The following is a 22,286-nucleotide window of genomic DNA, read 5'->3' as shown; positions in this document are numbered from 1 at the left end:
TAAGAACAACCATATTAATCCCGAAGGAAATTGTTGTGCCAGAGTTACAGAAAATATAACAGTAATAAATAATAAAAAGAAAAGGCAGAATTAGAAATAAAAATAAACTATAAACTATAAAGTGTCTCAGTGAAACTATAAAGTGTCTTAGTAAACAAGTGATAAAACTATAAGTGTCTTAGTAAACAAGTGAGGTAAGGAGTGCACAATAGTATGATAAAAGGAAAAATTGTAGTGTAGCTGTTATGAAATGAAATATTGCACAGTTTTTGTTTTTTTTTAGGTTAAAGATAGGTTTTCATGGTTGCCGGCGGCTGAATGGAGAGGAATTAAAAAGTCTGGTAGCTTCAGGTAGGAAAGACCTCCTGTGGCGTTCAGTGGAGCTCCTCGGTGGTATCAGTCTACGACTGAAAGAGCTCTGACAGGACGTCAGTGTCCATGCAGGGGGTGATGGACGTTGTCCATGATGCTGAGGAGCTTCCTTTTCCTGTCATAGTCCAGATATTCATAGTTCCTCCTCTCAGTGCCAGACTCTTTCCTTTCCTCTTCTCTCTCTGCTTCTGATGCTCATGTCAAAGTCAAACCAAATGGCTCCACTAGTTCACCAGGATGTATTTCGAGTTGTTCACGTGGAGAAACATATGAGCTGGAGATGACGAGAGTTTCCTCTCCGTCGGGGAAGCAAACTCCGCTCCTCCACGTAACAGGCAGAGATACTGTCCACTATGCTGTGGACAGAATGTGCAGTGGAATTACAGCTCCAAGCTCATCCTGACTTCTGTGCTGGTCACCGATTGTCCACAACTAACACCATGGTCAGGAATGAAGGCGTCCATATTTGCACTTGGAACCAAGACACCTGAGGCCACGGTTCTTCGATCGACCTTGTGGTCGTGTTGTCGGACTTGAGGCTGCATATCCTGGACACTCGGTGAAGGGTAGGGCGGAGCTGATGACACTAGCTGTTGTTGTCCAATCATCTAGAAGCTCACCCTGACCACCTGGAGCCTTTCTCAACTCCTCCCTGAAAACCATGCAACACTCCTCCCTTTTCAGCTTCCACTACTTTGTCCTCTTCATCTTCCTTGTCACCAGAGTCATCCTACAAACCACCATCCTATGCTGCCTGCTTACGCTCTCACCAACAACTATGTTGGAGTCACTGATCCCTTTCAGGTCACCTCGTCTACACAAGATGTAGTCTACCAACTGTTAAAATTTGCGCGAGATTCACACGCGGGAACCCATCACGTGATGGCAAAAGTGCACCCAACTTTGTATTTTTCCACTAACACCCCCAATGCACTAGCAATGACGAATCCCAGAAGGCCTGGAGGCCCAGTTCATGACACAGCCTGGTACCTAGATGACCTCTTCTAAAGGCTGTGAAAAACAACTCCATATGAGGAAGAAACCTCGACCATCCAGATAGTGGTATAAATCACGGCCACTCCCTGAGGTCGGGGCTGAAATCTCCTCATCTGCACATCCGACTGGACGCACCTCAGCGGACGTCTCGAAAGGGTGAACGATCCCCTCGGGGTGACGTTCATTTCGGCCCGGGAATTCACGTAAGAGTATTTCTTGACCTCTAATAAACCATGTTAGAGAGAGATCCTAATTCGTGCCGGTCTAAGTTGAAGCCTGTAAAGAGGAGACCGAGGTTATCGCAAGAAATAACACAGACAAGTGACTATTCTTTTGAGCTCTGCAGAGGGGGAGACTCAGCGCTCTTTGGAGGCAAGATCCAGAGAATCCCACCGAGTTCCTCCTTGCTCGGCCTTTTATCGTGTGAATGTGTATCGGTGGTGTTGACAAGATCATATACAGGGAGAGGGTGATTCCTGTTTCCATTCAGGGGGGTAAGTTCCTTATCAGGGGGTAGGTTGCCATTTGCTTTGCAGTCATTTGGCAGACGCTTTCATCCGACGCGACATACAGTGGAGGTGCTGAGGATTGAACCCGGGACCTCATGCTTGCGCTCTACCACTGAGCTGCAACACCTTCATGCTTCCTTGAATATACAATCATGGGTGCAGGTTCCTGTTTGAGGACAAAGGCCATTTGTGCTCACACGTCTGGCTGTCTTCATGTGAGTAGTGGAAATAACATCGCTATGAATATAGAGAGAAAACTAACATTTCCCTCCTGTTTATGAGACTACGAACAATGTTAAACACTTCGGCATCATCACACCATGTTAGTACAAAGTTTAGAGATAACACTTCATACAACATCATCGTCGTCTTCCACAGTCGAATTATTACAGGTATGTTTTTCTAACTCACTCACAGGCAGTTGCTCATATGTTTGTCCAGTGTAGTGAGTCCTTGGTCGGGTCTGCACTGCTATCATCGCCATCTGGACAAAGGCTGCGGAAGCCATTTTAGCAATCGTGCTTCTCGAACACGGAATAATGCACATAGTGAACAAACAAAACAGGATAAGAATCACAATTACAGGTGTCAGGCATTTTAAAATGATTTGTGACCAAGTTCCGTTTACAATCCATCCAAGAGGGTCAAACTGTGGAAATGGTGTTAAAGTATCACTGTCCTCTTTACCCTCCGGCTGGTTCTTCACCATTTTGAGATGGTCCTTCTTTCTCCTCAGACTTGTCATCGTTTGTCTCTGCCTTCTCCTGCTGGGTCGGGTTCTCTTGTTTTGTCGGCTCATCCTGGATCCCTCCAAGCTAGACGGCTCGGGATCTGGCGGTTTCTTCACTGACACAGCCGATGCCTTGAGACGAGTAAGACTGTCCTTCTTGCTCCCCTTTGTAGTCAGCCTTCCCCACCAGCCAGTGTCGGTGGGATCCACAGGGAGTACCTTACAGTGGGATCGATGAGTCCAAGTGGATCCTTCCGCAATTTTCACTGCGGTCGGTGTGGCTAGAAGAACTTGGAACGATCCTTCCCGGCGTGCTGAACTCCAACAGCTTCTCTTTATGACTTTCACAAAGATCCAATCACCAACTCGGACCTTCACCTGTGGAGCAGTTTGAGATTCGGGCAGATCATTTGTGTCTGTTACATCTCGTTGTCTTTGTGTTTTTCCATTTTTTCTAACATGTATTCCACTATGGAGTCTTCTGTGAGGGCCGTCTCTAGGTCTGGATGTGTAATCAGTAACTTGAATGGTCGACCATGTATTATTTCAAAAGGATATTGTGGATCTGGAAACCCTCCTTTCTTTGGCCTTAAGTTTGCTTGAGCATTATGTTTAATGCATGTTATACATTGTGCACAAAAATGTCCTAAATAGTAATTTAGGTTAATGGTATAGAAGTGTTGTGATATAAGTACCTCCATCCCTCCTGTTGACACATGGCAAGGCCCATGAGTCAAAATAAGAGCTGCTGTTTTAGATAATGATTTCGGTAGGATGGGTTTTTCATTTATCACCAAAATTCCACTGAGGTCTGTTGCTCCTCTCTTGAGCCAGGATGGTCTTTCAGCAGCTGATGCATTCTCCTGAGCATCCTTTAGTACGTCACTGTCAATTAATGATGGTGTGGAAGGTGTTTGTTTTGCTGCTTTCTTTGCTATTTTGTCAGCGAAGGTATTTGCTTTTGTAACACCGTCTGTTCCTGATTGATTTTATTACTGCTAATTTTTGTGGGAGCAGAATAGCTTCTTGTGGTTCTTCTTCTTCTTCTTCTTCTTCATCCTCATCTGAATGAGGTGTAGGTGCGTTCACTTGGTAAGGGTGCAGCTCCTCACTTCACCTGTCTCTCCTGTCATGACCTCCTTGTCTGTTTTGCCCACACTGTCGTGACCAGTGGCCTGTTTTACCACAATGCCAGCATGTGTCATCTGTCCGTCTAGGATGGAAGTCCTCCAACTGCACCTTGTGGCATCTCCTGTGGTGGGAGTTGCTGCAGCACAGCTTTGACGACTGTTTCATTATGTTCTTTTTCTACGAACATAGTTTCTTTGCTCTGATCTTTAATTTGTTCTTTTTATTTTTTTATTTTTTTTGTATACTTTGTGTTCGTATAGTGGCTTGTTCTATCCATTTTTCAACTTTTCTTACTTCGTCAAGTTTTTTGTTGCTGTTTTTCTCGTTTTTGCATTTTTGTGTTCATCTATAAGTTTGTCTTGTATTATTTTTAATGATGCCAATCTTAATTTTTCATCCCAATTTGTATTTCTTTTTCCATTTTCTTACATATTGTACATTATCTGGATCCAATCTGTGCATGTATTTCACATCCCCTTCCAGGTCTTGTTCATTTTTACTACTGGAAGAGTTTCCCATTTTACACTACAGGTTGTTGTGGTTAACGATCAGTCACAATGTTCACAGAGATCATCGACTGTCAAGCTTCTACAGAACCTGGTGTTCTGCGGACACAGCCGTCACTGCAAACCAACTTTCTCAATTTTAGCCACAACCAAAAAAAAACAAAAAAAAAACAAAATAAAAATCAAACTTACTTCAGAGACTGACTCTAATCAGTATAAAAATCTCTTTGAAGTAACAACACACACACACACACACCCCAGTGCACTCTACTATACTTTCTTTAAGCGGACAAAAGTATAAACCATAACAATCACACACATGTATCAGTCACACACACACATACAAACCAGTCACTCTACTATACTTTCTTTAAGCGGACAAAAGTATAAACCGTATCTACTTTCTTTTAGTGGACAAAAGTATAAACCATATCTACTTTCTTTAGCGGAAAAAAGTATAAACCATACTCAGTCTGATAATTTGGTGTTTCCTCCTCGGCCTCCTCGGTCCGTTCAGATCCCGTCAATCCAGCGATGGCAGGTGTGAGGAGGAAGTTCTAACCACCGGCCAGGTAGAGAATTCACTCTCCGGGTCTTTGTCTCAGATCACTAGATCTGGCCGTCGACGGGCTTCGGCGTGTCCTCCTCCACCGGCCACTTGTTGGATGTGTTGGGATCCGGGTCACAGCGCCAAGTTTTGTTAGAGAGAGATCCTAATTCGTGCCGGTCTAAGTTGAAGCCTGTAAAGAGGAGACCGAGGTTATCGCAAGAAATAACACAGACAAGTGACTATTCTTTTGAGCTCTGCAGAGGGGGAGACTCAGCGCTCTTTGGAGGCAAGATCCAGAGAATCCCACCGAGTTCCTCCTTGCTCGGCCTTTTATCGTGTGAATGTGTATCGGTGGTGTTGACAAGATCATATACAGGGAGAGGGTGATTCCTGTTTCCATTCAGGGGGGTAAGTTCCTTATCAGGGGGTAGGTTGCCATTTGCTTTGCAGTCATTTGGCAGACGCTTTCATCCGACGCGACATACAGTGGAGGTGCTGAGGATTGAACCCGGGACCTCATGCTTGCGCTCTACCACTGAGCTGCAACACCTTCATGCTTCCTTGAATATACAATCATGGGAGCAGGTTCCTGTTTGAGGACAAAGGCCATTTGTGCTCACACGTCTGGCTGTCTTCATGTGAGTAGTCGAAATAACATAGCTATGAATATAGAGAGAAAACTCTAACAACATCAAATTAGTTATTTCTTTGTGCTCAATCCTGAACGATTCAGTGTCAAATATAGAGTATCAAAGTTAAGGCTATAAAGTGTTCGTATCAAGTGTTATAATTTACCTCCTTTACGCTGAAACGAAAGAAAAACCTGGACTCGGCGTTACTATCCTGAGGTCTTCTGGACTTCCTCCTACAGCACCGTAGGTTCTCTCAGATCCTGTTGGATGCTATTTTTAGGTCTACAAAGACGCAATGCGGTTTCCTCTGACCTTCTCTGTACATCTCGACCAGCATTTTAAAATGAATTACCGCATCGCTTGAAGTCTTTGCGGTCATGAAACCACACTTCTGCTCACAAAGGCTGACTTCTGCTCAGTTTCCCCTTTCTCTGTATGAACTTCCTCATTCCACCACCAAGTCTCCATCTCAACTTTCCTCCCAGATGACACACCAAGTACTCTTCTACAGGTCTCCCCGATCACATGAGCTATAGTTGTAGAATCATCTGGAAGCTCTCCTTGATCACCCAGAGCCTTTCTCAACTCCTCCCTGAAAACCAAACGCCACTCCTCCCTTTTCAGCTTCCACCACTTTGTCCTCTTTTCCATCCTTTTTGCAAAGTCGACCACCATCTGTCCCTCTGCGTTCCTCTCCTGGAGGCCAACCCTGCCCATCACACCTCCATCACCTCTTATTTCCTGCACCAACATGTCCACTGAGGTCTGCACCACTGACCCCACTCACCTTCATCGCTTCATGGGACTCAATCCAGGAATTCTCCTCCTCTAAGTCACCTCCCACCAGTGGTTCATAGCCACTAACAGCCCTGAGCATCACAACTTCAATTTCCAGCTTCAGACTCACCAATTCATCTGACACTCTTTGCTTCTGCAGAACATTCCTCAAACTCCTCCTTCAAGATAACTCCTATCCCGTTTATCTTTCCATGTATACGACGCCAGTACAACTCCAAATCTGCACCGAAATTTCCTGTTCGGCTCGACGTTTTCTCCTCTCACCTCAACGGCAACCCCAGCAGTGTCCCCTCCGCCCCTCAACGCCTACAGTGGGGCAAAAAAGGATAATCGTGCAAGTTCTCCCACCAAAAAAGATGATAGAGGCCTGTCATTTTCATCATAGGTTCACATCAATATGAGACAGAGAGCGAAAAAAATCCAGAAAATCATATTGTCTGATTTTTAAAGAATGTATTTACAAATGATGCTGGAAAATAAGTATTTGGTCACCGACAAACAAGCAAGATTTCTGGCTCTCACAGACCTGGAACTTCTTTTGGAAGAGGCGCCTTAGTCCTCCACATGTTACCCTGTATTAATGGCACCTGTTTGAACTGGTGATCAGAATAAAAGACACCTGTTTACAACCTCAGTCCCGCTCCAAACTCCACTATGGTCCAGAACAAAAAGAAACAAAACGGTTGACCTGCACCAGCTGGGAAGACTGACTCTGACTCAAAGCCTGCAGTGCAAGACATGTATCCCTGCTTAGGACAGTACATGTCCAGACCCGTCTGAAGTTTGCTGGAGAGCATTTGGATGATCCCGAAGAGGGCTGAGAGAATGTCCTACGGTCATATGAAACCAAAATAGAAGTTTCTGGTCAAAACTCAACTTGTCGTGTTTGGAGGGGAAAGAACGCTGAGTTGTATCCAAATAACACCATACCTACTGTGAAGCACGGCGGTGGAAACATCATGCGTTGGGGATGGTTTTCTGCAAAGGGACCAGGACGACGGATCCGTGTAAAGGAAAGAAGAAGCATCTCAAGGTCCTGGAGCGTCCTAGGAGGGAGTTGAAAATCCGTTGCCCGGCGACAGCCCCGAAACATCACTGCTCCAGAGGAGATCTGGGACAAAATACCAGCGACAGTGTGTGAAAACCTTGTGAAGACAATGTTTGACTTCTGTCATTGCAAACAAAGGGTACACAAGAAAGTACCACATGCTTATTTTCCACCATCATTTGCAAATAAATTCTTTAAAAATCAGACAGTGATTTTCTTGATATATATATATATATTTTTTGCATTCTGTCTCTCATAGTTGAACTGTACCGATGATGAAAATGACAGGCCTCGCTCATCTTTTTCAGAGGGTTTTCTTGAGACTGTTTCTCAGCCAGAAGGAGGAAGGAAGTTGAATTAAATGCAGCGTTGCCACCACCCCACCCTCAAACACACACTGAAGACACTTCTTTCTCTCAGGTTCTTCCAGGCTAATATGAGACTGGTGTCTCTGGGTCATCTGCCGGAGCGGCGATGAGTCCGACCGAAGCGCTGAGTGGACTCGTGGTCCTGCTCCTGTCCCTCCAAGGTACCGAACTTCTCCTTTCTATTTCGTGAAGCATCACACGGCGACTGACGGAAATCGCGACAGAGATGCACCTTTGTATCTGGATACCGTCCTGTTATTTCTACATTCGCCGTTTGTTTTTTGAGGAGATTTCAAGGATCGCCAAAGTGTAGAAAGTCGCCAGAGAACCGCCGAGAGTCCTCTCTCTTCAGATAACTCGGTGTTCCCGTCCCAGTTGGAGCCTGAGGTTCTGCCGCCGTCATTTCTGACCGAGCGTGCTCCTCGCCCATGCTCCTGAAGACACTTCTCGCGTCTTGAAGATCTTCCGTTCGGTCCAGTTCTAACAGACCTTTGAGAGTTTTTCGGCTTGAACATAGCGAACCATCTCGGCTCGGTCCGACCCAAAGCTCAATTTCCCCGTCTCGTGTCGGCACGTTTGAACCGAAGGGACTCAGTCAGGCGGCAGACGAGCGTCACGCAGCCTCACGCTGGATCAAAATGATCTTCCTGCGATAAAAATGCAAAGGTATTCATTGTTAAATTGTTAAAAGTTTTTCCTTCCTGTTTCCCCCCTTGATGTTGCAGTGTCTCCTTCCTACACTGAGTGGGAGGTGAAGTACAGATCCATGAGACTCTGCACACTGACAGGATTCAGTGCAGAGATAAGATGCATCTTCAACTACCCGTCATATTCAGACAGATTGCAAAAAAGATCGAATAAGTTGCACAGGACACTGTGGTTCACTGAGCAGAGAGACGGCCAACCAGTGGACCTGACAACAGAGCCTGAGTACGCAGGCCGGGTGAAGAATCGGTGTGGATACAAGTGGTGCACTCTGACAATCTCCAACCTGAGAGAGAGCGACGCTGCCACCTACAAATTCAGAATCATCACTGACCTGGATAATTACACCGGATCCCCCGGGGTCACTCTGGAAGTCAAGAGTAAGACCCCAGCAGCAACGTTTCTCCGACTGGACGTTTCCATCACACACAAATTTCAAACAAAAAAAGAAAAAAATATTCCTTTTGTGTGAAGTTAGATTTGAATGAAATATCTTTCCTGTCTTTCGTCCCTCCAGGCCTCAGGATCATAAAATACTATTATTACATGTCATGTGTCGACGACTGTGGAACGACGAGGCTTGCATATAGCTGGTTTAGAAATGGAGGGAAAATTGAAGGAGAAAGTTATTATTATCATTATTATTCCAAAGAAACTTCTGCAAACAGTGTGTCTTGTGCCATACAAGGATACGAGCGCCATCCCTCCCCTGCAGTGTGTGAGTCCCCTCTTTGTTAGCATCTCTCTTCTATTATTCTGATCTCTTTGTGACTCTGCTTGGAAATGTTCTCTCTCAGGTGTGAAGGGTTCTGTGTGCAACATGGTGACCTACACCCACAGAGACATCTGCGCCCCCAAGGGCTCGGCCGTGGACATCTCCTGCAGCTACACCAGTCCAGGGACAGTTTGGTCCACGTTCTGGTTCCGCACTGAAGGGAAGGATCGGAGGCCTCCCTCACAGCCTGAAGACATCAGGAAAAAGGCAAACTACACGGGACGTGTTGAGGTGGACGGTTCAGGGAACGGACGCTCCACACTGAGAATCAGCGACCTGAGCGAGAGCGATTCAGCAGAGTATCACTTCAGACTTGAGGGGACAGGCGTTCGATGGAAGAACGAGTTACCTGCGACAACGCTGACCGTTACAGGTGCTGAAGAACTTTCACCGCTTCCAGACTTTGGTTCACAGCAAAGGTCGAACTCAGATTTCAACTGTATTCTGAGAGGAACATCCTCTCCCTCATAACTCTTCTCCTTCTCTTCACCATCTTCAACATACCACACTGTCGTCCGCGTGGAGGCAAACATCCGGCCGAAGCCCATCGCTTTAGAAAGCATCGGCTGCTTCTTTACGATGACATTATTCCCCGCTCTCTCTTTGGTATCCAGCTCTGCAGGTTCAGGTCAGGAGGACAAACAACGATAAGAACATGGTGGAAGTGGAGCTGTTGTGTCACAGCAGCTGCAGCTCAGTGGGTCGTTTTTCCTACATCTGGATGCTGAACGGAAGTGAGATCCCCTCCCAGAAGAAGGATCACCTGAAGGTCCATTTGAGTCCCGCAGATTTTGTCTCCTGTGCTTTGGAAGGACATCTTCAGCACCCATCTCCGCCGCTGTGTGAGTGTTCCTTCATTCTTATTGGAAAACCAAACAACCTGAAGAGTCCAGCCTGAAGCCGTCATCCTGCCGTCCACTTGCAGGGGAAAGTTAAACATGCTGACTTGTAACTGCATGTCTTTTGTTTCCACATCTTCACCCCCAGATGCTCTGGATGTCCCCCGGGTGTCGTTCAGTGCTGCTGACATCCTGGAGGGCAGCTCAGTGCCTCTGACCTGCCTTAGCGCTCTGGGGGAGACAGTGAAGTACCTCTGGTACAAGATTGGAAGGGAAAACACCACGGTGGGCACAGAAAGACAACTCCTCCTCAGTCCAGTTCGGAGCTCAGACTCCGGGAAGTATTACTGCACCGTTGAAAATGTGCCGGGGTTGAAGTCGTCTGAGGCCGTCCACATCGATGTGAAATGTGAGTCACAGAGGTTATTTGAAAAAACTACATCCATTAAAGTCTGTCCCTCGTAAACTTGTTGCCGCTCAGGTCATGTGGGTAAACAGGCACGTCTTCAAACATCACTGCCCACATACTTCACATGCCTGCTTTACGTTGGTCAACAATCCGGAGGGTTCGGCAGATGGGACGCTCCTCGTGCAGAACTCGTTCCTGCTCGGCAATATGGAATAACCTTCTTTGACAAACGTTCTCTCCCAGACGCTCCAAGGCTCCCCGTGGTGTCGATAAGCCCGGCGAACACCGTGAAGGAGGGCAGCTCAGTCAACCTGAGCTGCAACAGTGATGCAAACCCAGAAGCCACGTACGTCTGGCAGAAGGAAAACAACGTTTCTCTTCTAGCCGCCGGACGGCTCCTCACCATCACTGAGGTTCTAGTTGAAAACAGTGGGAACTACAGCTGTCAGGTGGAGAACACAAGAGGGCGCCACCAGGCTACCGTACATCTCCTTGTCAAGGCCAGTAAGTCGTGGCTGTTTGACGCCGTCTCTCTTCATCTTTGTCTGTGAAGAGTTCGGGAGGAACAGTCCAGTTATCAGTGATCCGAAATGTCCTTTCGGTGTCTCTCCATTTCCCAGATTCAATGAAAGCGGTGGCAGGCGGATCAATCGCAGCACTTTTCTTTCTGGCCCTGGTTTTGCTCCTGGTCACCCTGTTTCTCAGGTAAGTGCCTGAAGGTTGACACCCAAAGACTTTCCCTTGAGTTTAACATGAGTACTCAAGATCTGGTCTTTCCTGCCTCCCAGTAAAAAGATGTTCTCCAAACAACCGTCTGGGCATCAAGTGGAACCGGACGGGGAAGCAGAGGTGAGGAACCAGATCTTCCTCAAACCTCCTTGACCAGCAGACTGAAGCCCCTCCGTCTCCTCAGGAACACCTGTACCAGAACTCCTCGGCGGGAGCAGGACCAACGGCAGCAGGGCCGGACGGTAACCTTGCACACTCCACTGTGACCTTCAAGAAAAGCCATGAAGAATCCGTCTACTCCATCGTCCTTCGAACCAAAGGCCTCGGCCTGAGCGGTGAGGATGAAGAGAAGGAAAGGGATGAGGATTACATGGAGTACAGTGTTATCAAATATCCAGGGTGAGTCCTGGAGATTCTCCCAGGACCCCCTCTGTTTCCGAGAGCCTGCTTTTCATTGGTGGTTGCTATGGTGGTTGCTATGGTAACGCCGACAGCTTTTAGAACGCAGACCTTCCCCCTCATGTCGTAAGTGCGCCGCTGCTGTGCGATAAAGGCCAAAGTCTGTCGGGCCATGGAGGGTTTGTCACAACCAGGGACTTTGTCTAAAACTGTAAGATCTTTTACTTTTGACACTTCCATGAAGCTCTTGCAGGACATTGTTAATCCCCTGCATGAAACCTGCGAGCAGTAGGCGGGTCCTCCGAGCAGCGTCCGGGGAGCAGCCGTGGATTCGCTGCCTTGCTCACCGACTCTCCGGCAGGCCAGAAGAAGAACGGGAATCCACCCATTCAACTGCTTTCTTTGTTGCTCCTTCCTACAACCCATCCATCATCTACCGCTTATCCTGCCCTCACTATTTTAAAATAAAGAGCATTTCAAACTCACTGAACAAGTGACTAATGTGTCAGGTGCGAGAACGACCGTCCATTGTCAATATTATAACAAGCAGCTGGTCTGCAGGCTGAAGTTTTTTTCTGTCCATTTGTGTTTACTTGCCAGCTCTGCTTATTTACCCACACGTCCGAAAACTTCAGGTCAGCAACTTCTGATCTAAATGGAAGAAGACCAACAATGTATGTTTTATAATAAGACTCTGTCAAAACATGTTGTTCGAAATAAATGAAAAGGTATTTATTAATAAGAAAAGTAGTTCTTACTATTAAAGCGACTTCTGGTGGTGCAGGGTTTTGCTCATGTCTTTGCAGTCTGGTTGATGGTGGTGAGGTTCAGCTTCATGCAAACGTTTAGGCTTCTGTCTGTTAAGTGTGACCGCAAGTTGGTTTTGATGTGTTTTAGGTGTGAGAACGACCGCTCGCATGCATATGTAGATCCAAACACGGTCAATACGGCAAGACTCACACGCTGCGGTGTTTTGTACGTGACGGGAAGCGCGTTCCACGTTTTGACAATCAGCTGGTCTGCAGGCTGAAGTTTTTTCATGTCTGTCCATTTGTGTTTACTTGCCAGCTCTGCTTGCTCTCGCGCAAGTCTTTCCAAATCATCATGATCAGCAGAAGTTCAAAGACTCAAAGTCAGTGTTTAATTACCAAAACATCACATTTATTCACAAAATACTTTCATGACAAGCAATGCAGAAGGAGGAATTAAAAACCTAGTGTGTAAAACTGGACCGCACAGTTTTGAACAGTGTTCATACAAATAGAGATCTCACAGACACTAACTAAACTAAACTAACTAAAATGTAAATAAACAGTGCAGGAAATCACGCACCTGTGGATATTAAGATGTTTACTAGATGTTTACTGTCCACTGGACTCAGGAGATGGACATATAGATGTGCGATCAGGTGACCAGATCCAGCCAATCAGCGAGCAGCTGCTCATCTCCTCATTCCAGACGCAGGTGAGTCTCGCCAATCATCTGGCGCCATCTAGTGGCGAGACTTTGCAACGACAGCTGATTGGCTCCGAGGTGCTCCAGATATATGGCTTTATTTCTACCACAGTCGAGCTTCATTCTTTAGCTTGCAGCTTTCTAGCAACCCTGTTGTGTCCCTTAGCTTAGTGCGTTAGCATGAAACCTTCTGTTACAAGAGTTAAAATGAAATACACAAAAGGTAATAAATCAAAAAAAAAAAAAAGAGTGTTTCCTCCCCATCGGGGAATCGAACACTGGTTTTCCGCATGACAGGTGAAGATACTGTCCAGTAAACTAACATAGAGACACATTGACAGACTGTAAAAATCTCAAAAGATAACTTTTAACGGTTTGTTCCTCACTGACCCTTGTCCCTTCTGTTAGAATATTCTGTTATAATACATTGTGTTTACATACATTCATTGTATTTACTTATTTTGATTGTAGTCCTTGTGTGACGTGAGGACGCTCACGTCAAGAGAGGGACTTGCAAAATCCCCTACGTCAAATGATAGAATCTCCAACCTCACATCATTATTTCACTATCAATTTCAAAGACTGTAAAATGTAACTGCGAGACCCCATCATGTAAGGTGAAGGAATGCGCTTCCCTGCTGTTCCAATGACACCCCGGGGATAATCGACTAGAGCCAGGAAGTCATTATCAGGACTTCTTCCGAACCGCGACTTCGATCAAAGCACGGTTTTACACAACCCAGGTGCTCATATTCCAAGAGAGCGTAAACCAAGGGTCGGAAGAAGTTTATCAAAACTTCCTCCGACCAACAGCTCTGATCGAAGCGCAGTTTTACGAGGCCCCGCAGCCCAGATGGCCGCACTCCTAGAGAGCGTAAAATGGGGGGGGTCGGGGAAGCCATTGTCAGGACTTCCTCCGACCCTTTTGGCCAAAAGGTATAAAATGAGCCTGATCCTTTGGATCGGGGCCAGAACTTCTTCATCTACACATTCGACCGGACGCGTCTCAGCGGGTGTCTGGAGGAGCCGAACGATCCTCGCGGGGTGACATTCATTCTGGCCCGGGATATCTCCTAAGTGTATTTTCCTGACTTTTGATAAACCATTCTTGCTTGATTGGTTCCTGGCCGTTGTGAAGTTTTTCCCTGAATGATAATCTGAACACACCGGGACAACAAAGTCCGGTCCCGTGGCAGGAGCCACAAAAACGGACAAAATATCAACCTGTGTTACTTTATTTTCCTTTTGTTTTTGTTTTTTTTTGGGGGGTACATTTCCTGTCACAGTGTTTAGAACCTCCTCCCGCCTCTCCCGTTCCTTACTGACAACTAACTAAATAACTAACTGGTTACCAGTCCATCACACAAGTGATAGTAAAGTGTCCCCACAAACTGAGAGGAGAATTCGTCTTATCTCGAGTCAACGTTCATCATCGACCTATGAACTCCTCAGAGAAAAACAGCAAGAAAAGGAAGAAGCAGCTTCATTCAACTGGATGTGTGTTCGTACAAGTAGAGTTCACACAGAAAAGAGGAAACAGGGGTCACACACACAATTAAACAAACTTAAATGTAAATAAAAATGGCAGTAAATCCCTCACCTGTGTATATTAAGATGTTTCCTCCCCGTTTATGAATCGACCCCCGGTTTTCTGCGAAAGTGTAGATACTGTTCACTGGACTAATGACAAGATGGACACAGGTGTGCGATCGTGTGACCCGGCCCAGCCAATCAGCGAGCAGCTGCTCGTCTCCTCGTTCCAGATGCGTGTGAGTCAAGCCAATCGCCTGGCGCCATCTAGTGGCGAGACTTTGAGACGACACCTGATTGGCTCCGAGGTGCTCCTGACGGCAGACAACGGCAGACAACGATCCTCGCGGGGTGACATTCATTCTGGCCCGGGATATCGCCTAAGTGTATTTTCCTGACTTTGAATAAACCATTCTTGCTTGATTAGTTCCTGGCCGTTGTGACGTTTTTCCCTGAATGATAATCTGAACACACCGGGACAACAAAGTCCGGTCCCGTGGCAGGAGCCACAAAAACGGACAATACTTTCATGACAAGCAATGCAGAAGGAGGAATTAAAAACCTAGTGTGTAAAACTGGACCGCACAGTTTTGAACAGTGTTCATACAAATAGAGATCTCACAGACACTAACTAAACTAAACTAACTAAAATGTAAATAAACAGTGCAGGAAATCACTCACCTGTGGATATTAAGATGTTTACTGTCCACTGGACTCAGGAGATGGACATATTGATGTGCGATCAGGTGACCAGATCCAGCCAATCAGCGAGCAGCTGCTCATCTCCTGATTCCAGACGCAGGTGAGTCTAGCCAATCATCTGGCGCCATCTAGTGGCGAGACTTTGCAATGACAGCTGATTGGCTCCGAGGTGCTCCAGATATATGGCTTTATTTCGACCACAGTCGAGCTTCATTCTTTAGCTTGCAGCTTTCTAGCAACCCTGTTGTGTCCCTTAGCTTAGTGCGTTAGCATGAAACCTTCTGTTACAAGAGTTAAAATGAAATACACAAAAGGTAATAAATCAATAAAAGAGTGTTTCCTCCCCGTCGGGGAATCAAACGCCGTTTTTTTCCGCATGACAGGTGAAGATACTGTCCAGTAAACTAACATACAGACACATTGACAGACTGTAAAAATCTCAAAATATAACTTTTAACGGTTTGTTCCTCACTGACCCTTGTCCCTTCCAACTGCCTGCAACCTGTAAATGAAACGTGCATCCACTTCTTCAGTCTCTATGAATATTAGCGGTTTCATGAATTTAATTAAACCTTAGAATATCCATCTTCATTTGGTCGTGGATTCGACACACCTGAGCCAATCTGCCTCCTGAAATGAATCTTGCAAAGCTAAAAAGACCAAATCCTTGGATGCAACTTATCAATATATCTGGGAAATGCTTCCCTCTTCTGTTTCCCCCACAAGTCAGAAGAAGAGGAGCACTCACCTGTGGATATTAAGACTTTTCCTCTCAGACTTCCCAGTCCACTGGGCACAGGTGTGTGATCATGTGACCACATCCGGCCAATCAGCGAGCAACTGCTTGTCACCACATTCCAGGAGCAGGTGAGTCGAATTTGCAGCAGGAAGGAGAACCAGGCCTTTCAGCCAATCCTTTGCTTCATCTCCAGCTCTGGGGTGTTTTCTCACCCTCTGCTGGACACCAGTGGAATTACAGCTCCGAGCTCATCCTGAATGACCAACAAGTATCCAGCTTTGTATGCAGACCCCCATGAAGAAGACAATCACTGGACCCAACTTTCCTTTGCCTGGACACGGGTTACCGGGGCCCCTTCCACCCCAGAGCCAGGCAAGGGGACGCTCTGCGCTCATCCTGACTACTGTGCTCGTCAAGGATCTTCCACAACTAACACCATGGTCAGGCAGAAATGTGTCCATATGTGCACTTGAAACCAAGACACCTGAGGCCACGGTTCTTCAATCGCCCTTGTGGTCGGGTTGTCGGACTTGAGGCTGCATATCCTGGACACTCGGTGAAGGGTAGGGCGGAGCTGATGACACTAGCTGTTGTTGTCTAATCATCTAGAAGCTCACCCTGACCACCTGGAGCCTTGGAAGATGGATGGATGTTAATAATAATTCATTGATGGGCTGAAGTAGGAAGTAAGTGACACATTAGTCACTTGTTCAGTGAGTTTGAAATCCTCTTTATTTTGAGGGCAGGATAAGCGTAGATGATGGATGGGTTGTAGGAAGGAGCAACAAAGAAAGCAGTTGAATGGGTGGATTCCCGTTCTTCTTCTGGCCTGCCGGAGAGTCGGTGAGCAAGGCAGCGAATCCACGGCTGCTCCCCGGACGCTGCTCGGAGGACCCGCCTACTGCTCGCAGGTTTCATGCAGGGGATTAACAATGTCCTGCAAGAGCTTCATGGAAGTGTCAAAAGTAAAAGATCTTACAGTTTTAGACAAAGTCCCTGGTTGTGACAAACCCTCCATGGCCCGACAGACTTTGGCCTTTATCGCACAGCAGCGGCGCACTTACGACATGAGGGGGAAGGTCTGCGTTCTAAAAGCTGTCGGCGTTACCGTAGCAACCACCAATGAAAAGCAGGCTCTCTGTAACAGAGGGGGTCCTGGGAGAATCTCCAGGACTCACCCTGGAGATTTGATAACACTGTACTCCACCTAATCCTCATCCCTTTCCTTCTCTTCATCCTCACCGCTCAGGCCGAGGCCTTTGGTTTGAAGGACGTTGGAGTAGACGGGTTCTTCATGGCTTTCCTTGAAGGTCACAGTGGAGTATGCAAGGTCACCGCCCGGCCCTGCTGCCGTTGCTCCTGCTCCGACCGAGGAGTTCTGGTACTGGTGTTCCTGAGGAGACGGAGGGGCTTCAGTCTGCTGGTCAAGGAGGTTTGAGGAAGATCTGGTTCCTCACCTCTGCTTCCCTGTCCGGTTCCACTCGATGCCCAGACGGTTGTTTGGAGAACAACCTTTTTTCTGGGAGGCAGGAAAGACCAGCTCTTGAGTACTCATGTTAAACTCAAGAGAAAGTCTTTGGGTGTCAACCTTGAGGCACTTACCTGAGAAACAGGGTGACCAGGAGCAAAACCAGGACCAGAAAGAAAAGTGCTGCGATTGATCCGCCTGCCACCGCTTTCATTGAATCTGGGAAATGGAGAGACACCGAAAGGACATTTCGGATCACTGATAACTCTTCTGCCTCTTCTTGTTCTTTCTTAGAATGTACATCATCCCCAGCTCCTCCACCGGCACCATGTTAGTTATTGTCTGAAACGGACCTCTGAACTGCCCTCAGGGGGACGAATTGCTGACCAACATAAAGCAGGCTTTGTTTTTCAAATAACCGCTTCGACTCACATTTCACATCGATGTGGACGGCCTCAGACGACTTCGACCCCAGCACATTTTCAACGGTGCAGTAATACTTCCCGGAGTCTGACCTCCGAACTGGACTGAGGAGGAGTTGTCTTTCTGTGCCCACCGTGGTGTTTTCCCTTCCAATCTTGTACCAGAGGTACTTCACTGTCTCCCCCAGAGCGCTAAGGCAGGTCAGAGGCACTGAGCTGCCCTCCAGGATGTCAGCAGCACTGAACGACACCCGGGGGACATCCGGAGCATCTGGGGGTGAAGATGTGGAAACAAAAGACATGCAGTTACAAGTCAGCATGTTTAACTTTCCCCTGCAAGTGGACGGCAGGATGACGGCTTCAGGCTGGACTCTTCAGGTTGTTTGGTTTTCCAATAAGAATGAAGGAAAACTCACACAGCGGCGGAGATGGGTGCTGAAGATGTCCTTCCAAAGCACAGGAGACAAACTCTGCGGGACTCAAATGGACCTTCAGGTGATCCTTCTTCTGGGAGGGGATCTCACTTCCGTTCAGCATCCAGATGTAGGAAAAACGACCCGTTGAGCTGCAGCTGCTGTGACACAACAGCTCCACTTCCACCATGTTCTTATAGTTGTTTGTCCTCCTGACCTGAACCTGCAGAGCTGGATACCAAAGAGAGAGCGGGGAATAATGTCATCGTAAAGAAGCAGCCGATGCTTTCTAAAGCGATGGGCTTCGGCCGGATGTTTGCCTCCACGCGGACGACAGTGTGGTATGTTGAAGATGGTGAAGAGAAGGAGAAGAGTTATGAGGGAGAGGATGTTCCTCTCAGAATACAGTTGAAATCTGAGTTCGACCTTTGCTGTGAACCAAAGTCTGGAAGCGGTGAAAGTTCTTCAGCACCTGTAACGGTCAGCGTTGTCGCAGGTAACTCGTTGTTCCATCGAAAGCCTGTCCCCTCAAGTCTGAAGTGATACTCTGCTGAATCGCTCTCGCTCAGGTTGCTGATTCTCAGTGTGGAGCGTCCGTTCCCTGAACCGTCCACCTCAACACGTCCGATGTAGTTTTCCTTTTTCCCGATGTCTTCAGGCTGTGAGGGAGGCCTCCGATCCTTCCCTTCAGTGCGGAACCAGAACGTGGACGAAACTGTCCCTGGACTGGTGTAGCTGCAGGAGATGTCCACGGCCGAGCCCTTGGGGGCGCAGATGTCTCTGTGGGTGTAGGTCACCATGTTGCACACAGAACCGTTCACACCTGAGAGAGAACATTTCCAAGCAGAGTCACAAAGAGATCAGAATAATAGAAGAGAGATGCTAACAAAGAGGGGACTCACACACTGCAGGGGAGGGATGGCGCTCGTGTCCTTGTATGGCACAAGACACACTGTTTGCAGAAGTTTCTTTGGAATAATAATAATAATAATTTTTTCTTACTCTTTCAATTTTCCCTCCATTTCTAAACCAGCTATATGTACGCCCAGTCATCCCACAGTCGTTGACACATGTCATGTAATAACTGTGTTTTTCGATCCTGAGGCCTGGAGGGACGAAAGACAGGAAAGATATTTCATTCAAATCTAACTTCACACAAAAGGAATATTTTTTTCTTTTTTTGTTTGAAATTTGTGTGTGATGGAAACGTCCAGTCGGAGAAACGTTGCTGCTGGGGTCTTACTCTTGACTTCCAGAGTGACCCCGGGGGATCCGGTGTAATTTTCCAGGTCAGTGATGAACCTGAATGTGTAGGTGGCAGCGTCGCTCTCTCTCAGGTTGGAGATTGTCAGAGTGCACCACTTGTCTCTGCACTGATTCTTCACCCGGCCTGCGTACTCAGGCTCTGTTGTCAGGTCCACTGGTTGGCCGTCTCTCTGCTCAGTGAACCACAGTGTCCTGCGTAACTCATTCCTGGTATTTGGCAATCTGTCTGAATATGACGGGTAGTTGAAGGTGCAGCTTATCTCTGCACTGAATCCTGTCAGTGTGCAGAGTCTCTTGGATCTGTACTTCACCTCCCACTCAGTGTAGGAAGGAGACACTGCAACATCAAGGGGGGAAACAGGAAGGAAATCCTTTTAACAATTTAACAATGAATACCTTTGCATTTTTATCGCAGGAAGATCATTTTGATCCAGCGTGAGGCTGCGTGACGCTCGTCTGCCGCCTGACTGAGTCCCTTCGGTTCAAACGTGCCGACACGAGACGGGGAAATTGAGCTTTGGGTCGGACCGAGCCGAGATGGTTTGCTATGTTCAAGCCGAAAAACTCTCAAAGGTCTGTTAGAACTGGACCGAACGGAAGATCTTCAAGACGCGAGAAGTGTCTTCAGGAGCATGGGCGAGGAGCACGCTCGGTCAGAAATGACGGCGGCAGAACCTCAGGCTCCAACTGGGACGGGAACACCGAGTTATCTGAAGAGAGAGGACTCTCGGCGGTTCTCTGGCGACTTTCTACACTTTGGCGATCCTTGAAATCTCCTCACAGCGAATGTAGAAATAACAGGACGGTATCCAGATACAAAGGTGCATCTCTGTCACGATTTCCGTCAGTCGCCGTGTGATGCTTCACGAAATAGAAAGGAGAAGTTCGGTACCTTGGAGGGACAGGAGCAGGACCACGAGTCCACTCAGCGCTTCGGTCGGACTCATCGCCGCTCCGGCAGATGACCCAGAGACACCAGTCTCATATTAGCCTGGAAGAACCTGTGAGAAAGAAGTGTCTTCAGTGTGTGTTTGAGGGTGGGGTGGTGGCAACGCTGCATTTAATTCAACTTCCTTCCTCCTTCTGGCTGAGAAACAGTCTCAAGAAAACCCTCTGAAAAACCCTCTGTCATTTTCATCATCGGTACAATTCAACTATGAGAGACAGAATGCAAAAAAAAAAAAAAAATCAAGAAAATCACTGTCTGATTTTTAACCCTCGTGTGATCTTAACATTCTGTTTACTCCCCGTGTCCTACGGGTCAAAAATGACCCGCACTACCAAAGCCCCAAAATAAAGCGGCTTAATTGAATTTTAAATCCAAAATCTATTTAGTTTGATGAAACACCCTGTTATTTATCAATTTAACTCAATTTAATCCATTTTTTTATCATGTATTTATTGTTACACATTAAAAAAGAGGATCACCAGTAAACATGATTCCACCTTTTTTTTTTTTTTACCAAAAACCAACTGTCATAACAGTTTTTTTTACACCGTTAAGGTTTCTTATTGCTATTATATAAATTTGAAGTCATTATCTCTGAATTAATTATATAGAAAGGGAATAAAAAAACAGTCAACAATCTGGAACATTTTTGTCAACCGTTCATTCTTTTATATTTTTTAGGAAGTGAATTAAAAAAAAAAACACTTCTCTCATAACACAAGAAAACAACAAAATGTTGCTTGACTTTGTGAACTATTTTCAACATCAACTCTATTTAGCACATGTAGGACAGAATGTGTGAAGGTGAGAATGTTTTTTGCAGATGTATTTCTCACATGTGCAGCACACAGCTTTTGTCTTGCAGTCTTTCTTCCAGGGGCGGAAGTGGCACCTTTTTCTTTTGACCGACCCGGCCGTAGCCTCGGGTGGATCGGGGCAGGTTTCGGCTGCCTGAACAGCTTCCACAATGGCCGCGGAGGCTTCTGTGCGGGGCAGGCGCTCCCTTCTCTCAATGCACGGGGTGACAAGAGCCTTCGCGTGAATCTCGCGCGAATTTTAACAGTTGGTAGACTACATCTTGTGTAGACGAGGTGACCTGAAAGGGATCAGTGACTCCAACATAGTTGGTGGTGAGAGCGTAAGCAGGCAGCATAGGATGGTGGTTTGTAGGATGACTCTGGTGACAAGGAAGATGAAGAGGACAAAGTGGTGGAAGCTGAAAAGGGAGGAGTGTTGCATGGTTTTCAGGGAGGAGTTGAGAAAGGCTCCAGGTGGTCAGGGTGAGCTTCTAGATGATTGGACAACAACAGCTAGTGTCATCAGCTCCGCCCTACCCTTCACCGAGTGTCCAGGAAATGCAGCCTCAAGTCCAACAACACGACCACAAGGGCGATTGAAGAACCGTGGCCTCAGGTGTCTTGGTTCCAAGTGCACATATGGACACCTTCATTCCTGACCATGGTGTTAGTTGTGGACAATCGGTGACCAGCACAGAAGTCAGGATGAGCGCAGAGCGTCCCCTTGCCTGGCTCTGGGGAGGAAGGGGCCCTGGTAACCTGTGTCCGGGCAAAGGAAAGTTGGGTCCAGTGATTTTCTTCTTCATGGGGGTCTGCATACAAAGCTGGATACTTGTTGGTCACCAAAATAGGGACCAAAATGGTCAGCTGGACTTGTCAGACAGCACACTGGACAGTATCTCTGCTTGTCACGTGGAAGAACAGAGTTTCCTTCCCCGACGGAGAGGAAACTCTCGTCATCTCCAGCTCATATGTTTCTCCACGTAAACAACTCGAAATACATCCTGATGAACTAACGGAGCCATTTGGTTTGACTTAGACATGAGCAT

General features: G+C 46.9%; 1 protein-coding gene and 2 long non-coding RNA genes across 3 annotated transcripts; all 3 read right to left on the bottom strand.

The window, feature by feature from the left end:
* Positions 1 to 1,622: 1,622 nt before the first annotated feature.
* Positions 1,623 to 8,808, bottom strand: LOC147228478 (uncharacterized). The gene is made up of 4 exons (XR_015106918.1): positions 8,680 to 8,808; positions 7,155 to 7,335; positions 4,713 to 7,054; positions 1,623 to 2,985 (listed from the first exon to the last, which is right to left on the bottom strand). It is a non-coding gene; the product is annotated as an uncharacterized LOC147228478 (long non-coding RNA).
* Positions 8,809 to 16,453: 7,645 nt separating this feature from the next.
* On the bottom strand, positions 16,454 to 17,694 carry LOC147228477 (uncharacterized). Its single transcript, XR_015106940.1, has 3 exons — positions 17,525 to 17,694; positions 17,380 to 17,441; positions 16,454 to 17,315 (listed from the first exon to the last, which is right to left on the bottom strand). It is a non-coding gene; the product is annotated as an uncharacterized LOC147228477 (long non-coding RNA).
* A 27-nt stretch (positions 17,695 to 17,721) lies between these two features.
* On the bottom strand, positions 17,722 to 20,438 carry LOC147228476 (uncharacterized). The gene is made up of 7 exons (XM_086156133.1): positions 20,384 to 20,438; positions 19,434 to 19,828; positions 19,130 to 19,157; positions 18,698 to 19,048; positions 18,422 to 18,456; positions 17,823 to 18,162; positions 17,722 to 17,750 (listed from the first exon to the last, which is right to left on the bottom strand). The coding sequence occupies exons 1-7, from the start codon at positions 20,436 to 20,438 to the stop codon at positions 17,722 to 17,724; spliced, it is 1,233 nt and encodes a 410-aa protein (XP_086012259.1).
* Positions 20,439 to 22,286: the final 1,848 nt, after the last annotated feature.

This window comes from Fistularia commersonii, chromosome 12 (genome assembly GCF_037954325.1).
Source record: "Fistularia commersonii isolate RoL2024-O1a breed Wild chromosome 12, RoL_Fcom_v1.0, whole genome shotgun sequence".
In the NCBI taxonomy this organism is placed as follows: Eukaryota; Metazoa; Chordata; class Actinopteri; order Syngnathiformes; family Fistulariidae; genus Fistularia; species Fistularia commersonii.
This window is presented reverse-complemented; position numbering and strand designations above follow the sequence as displayed.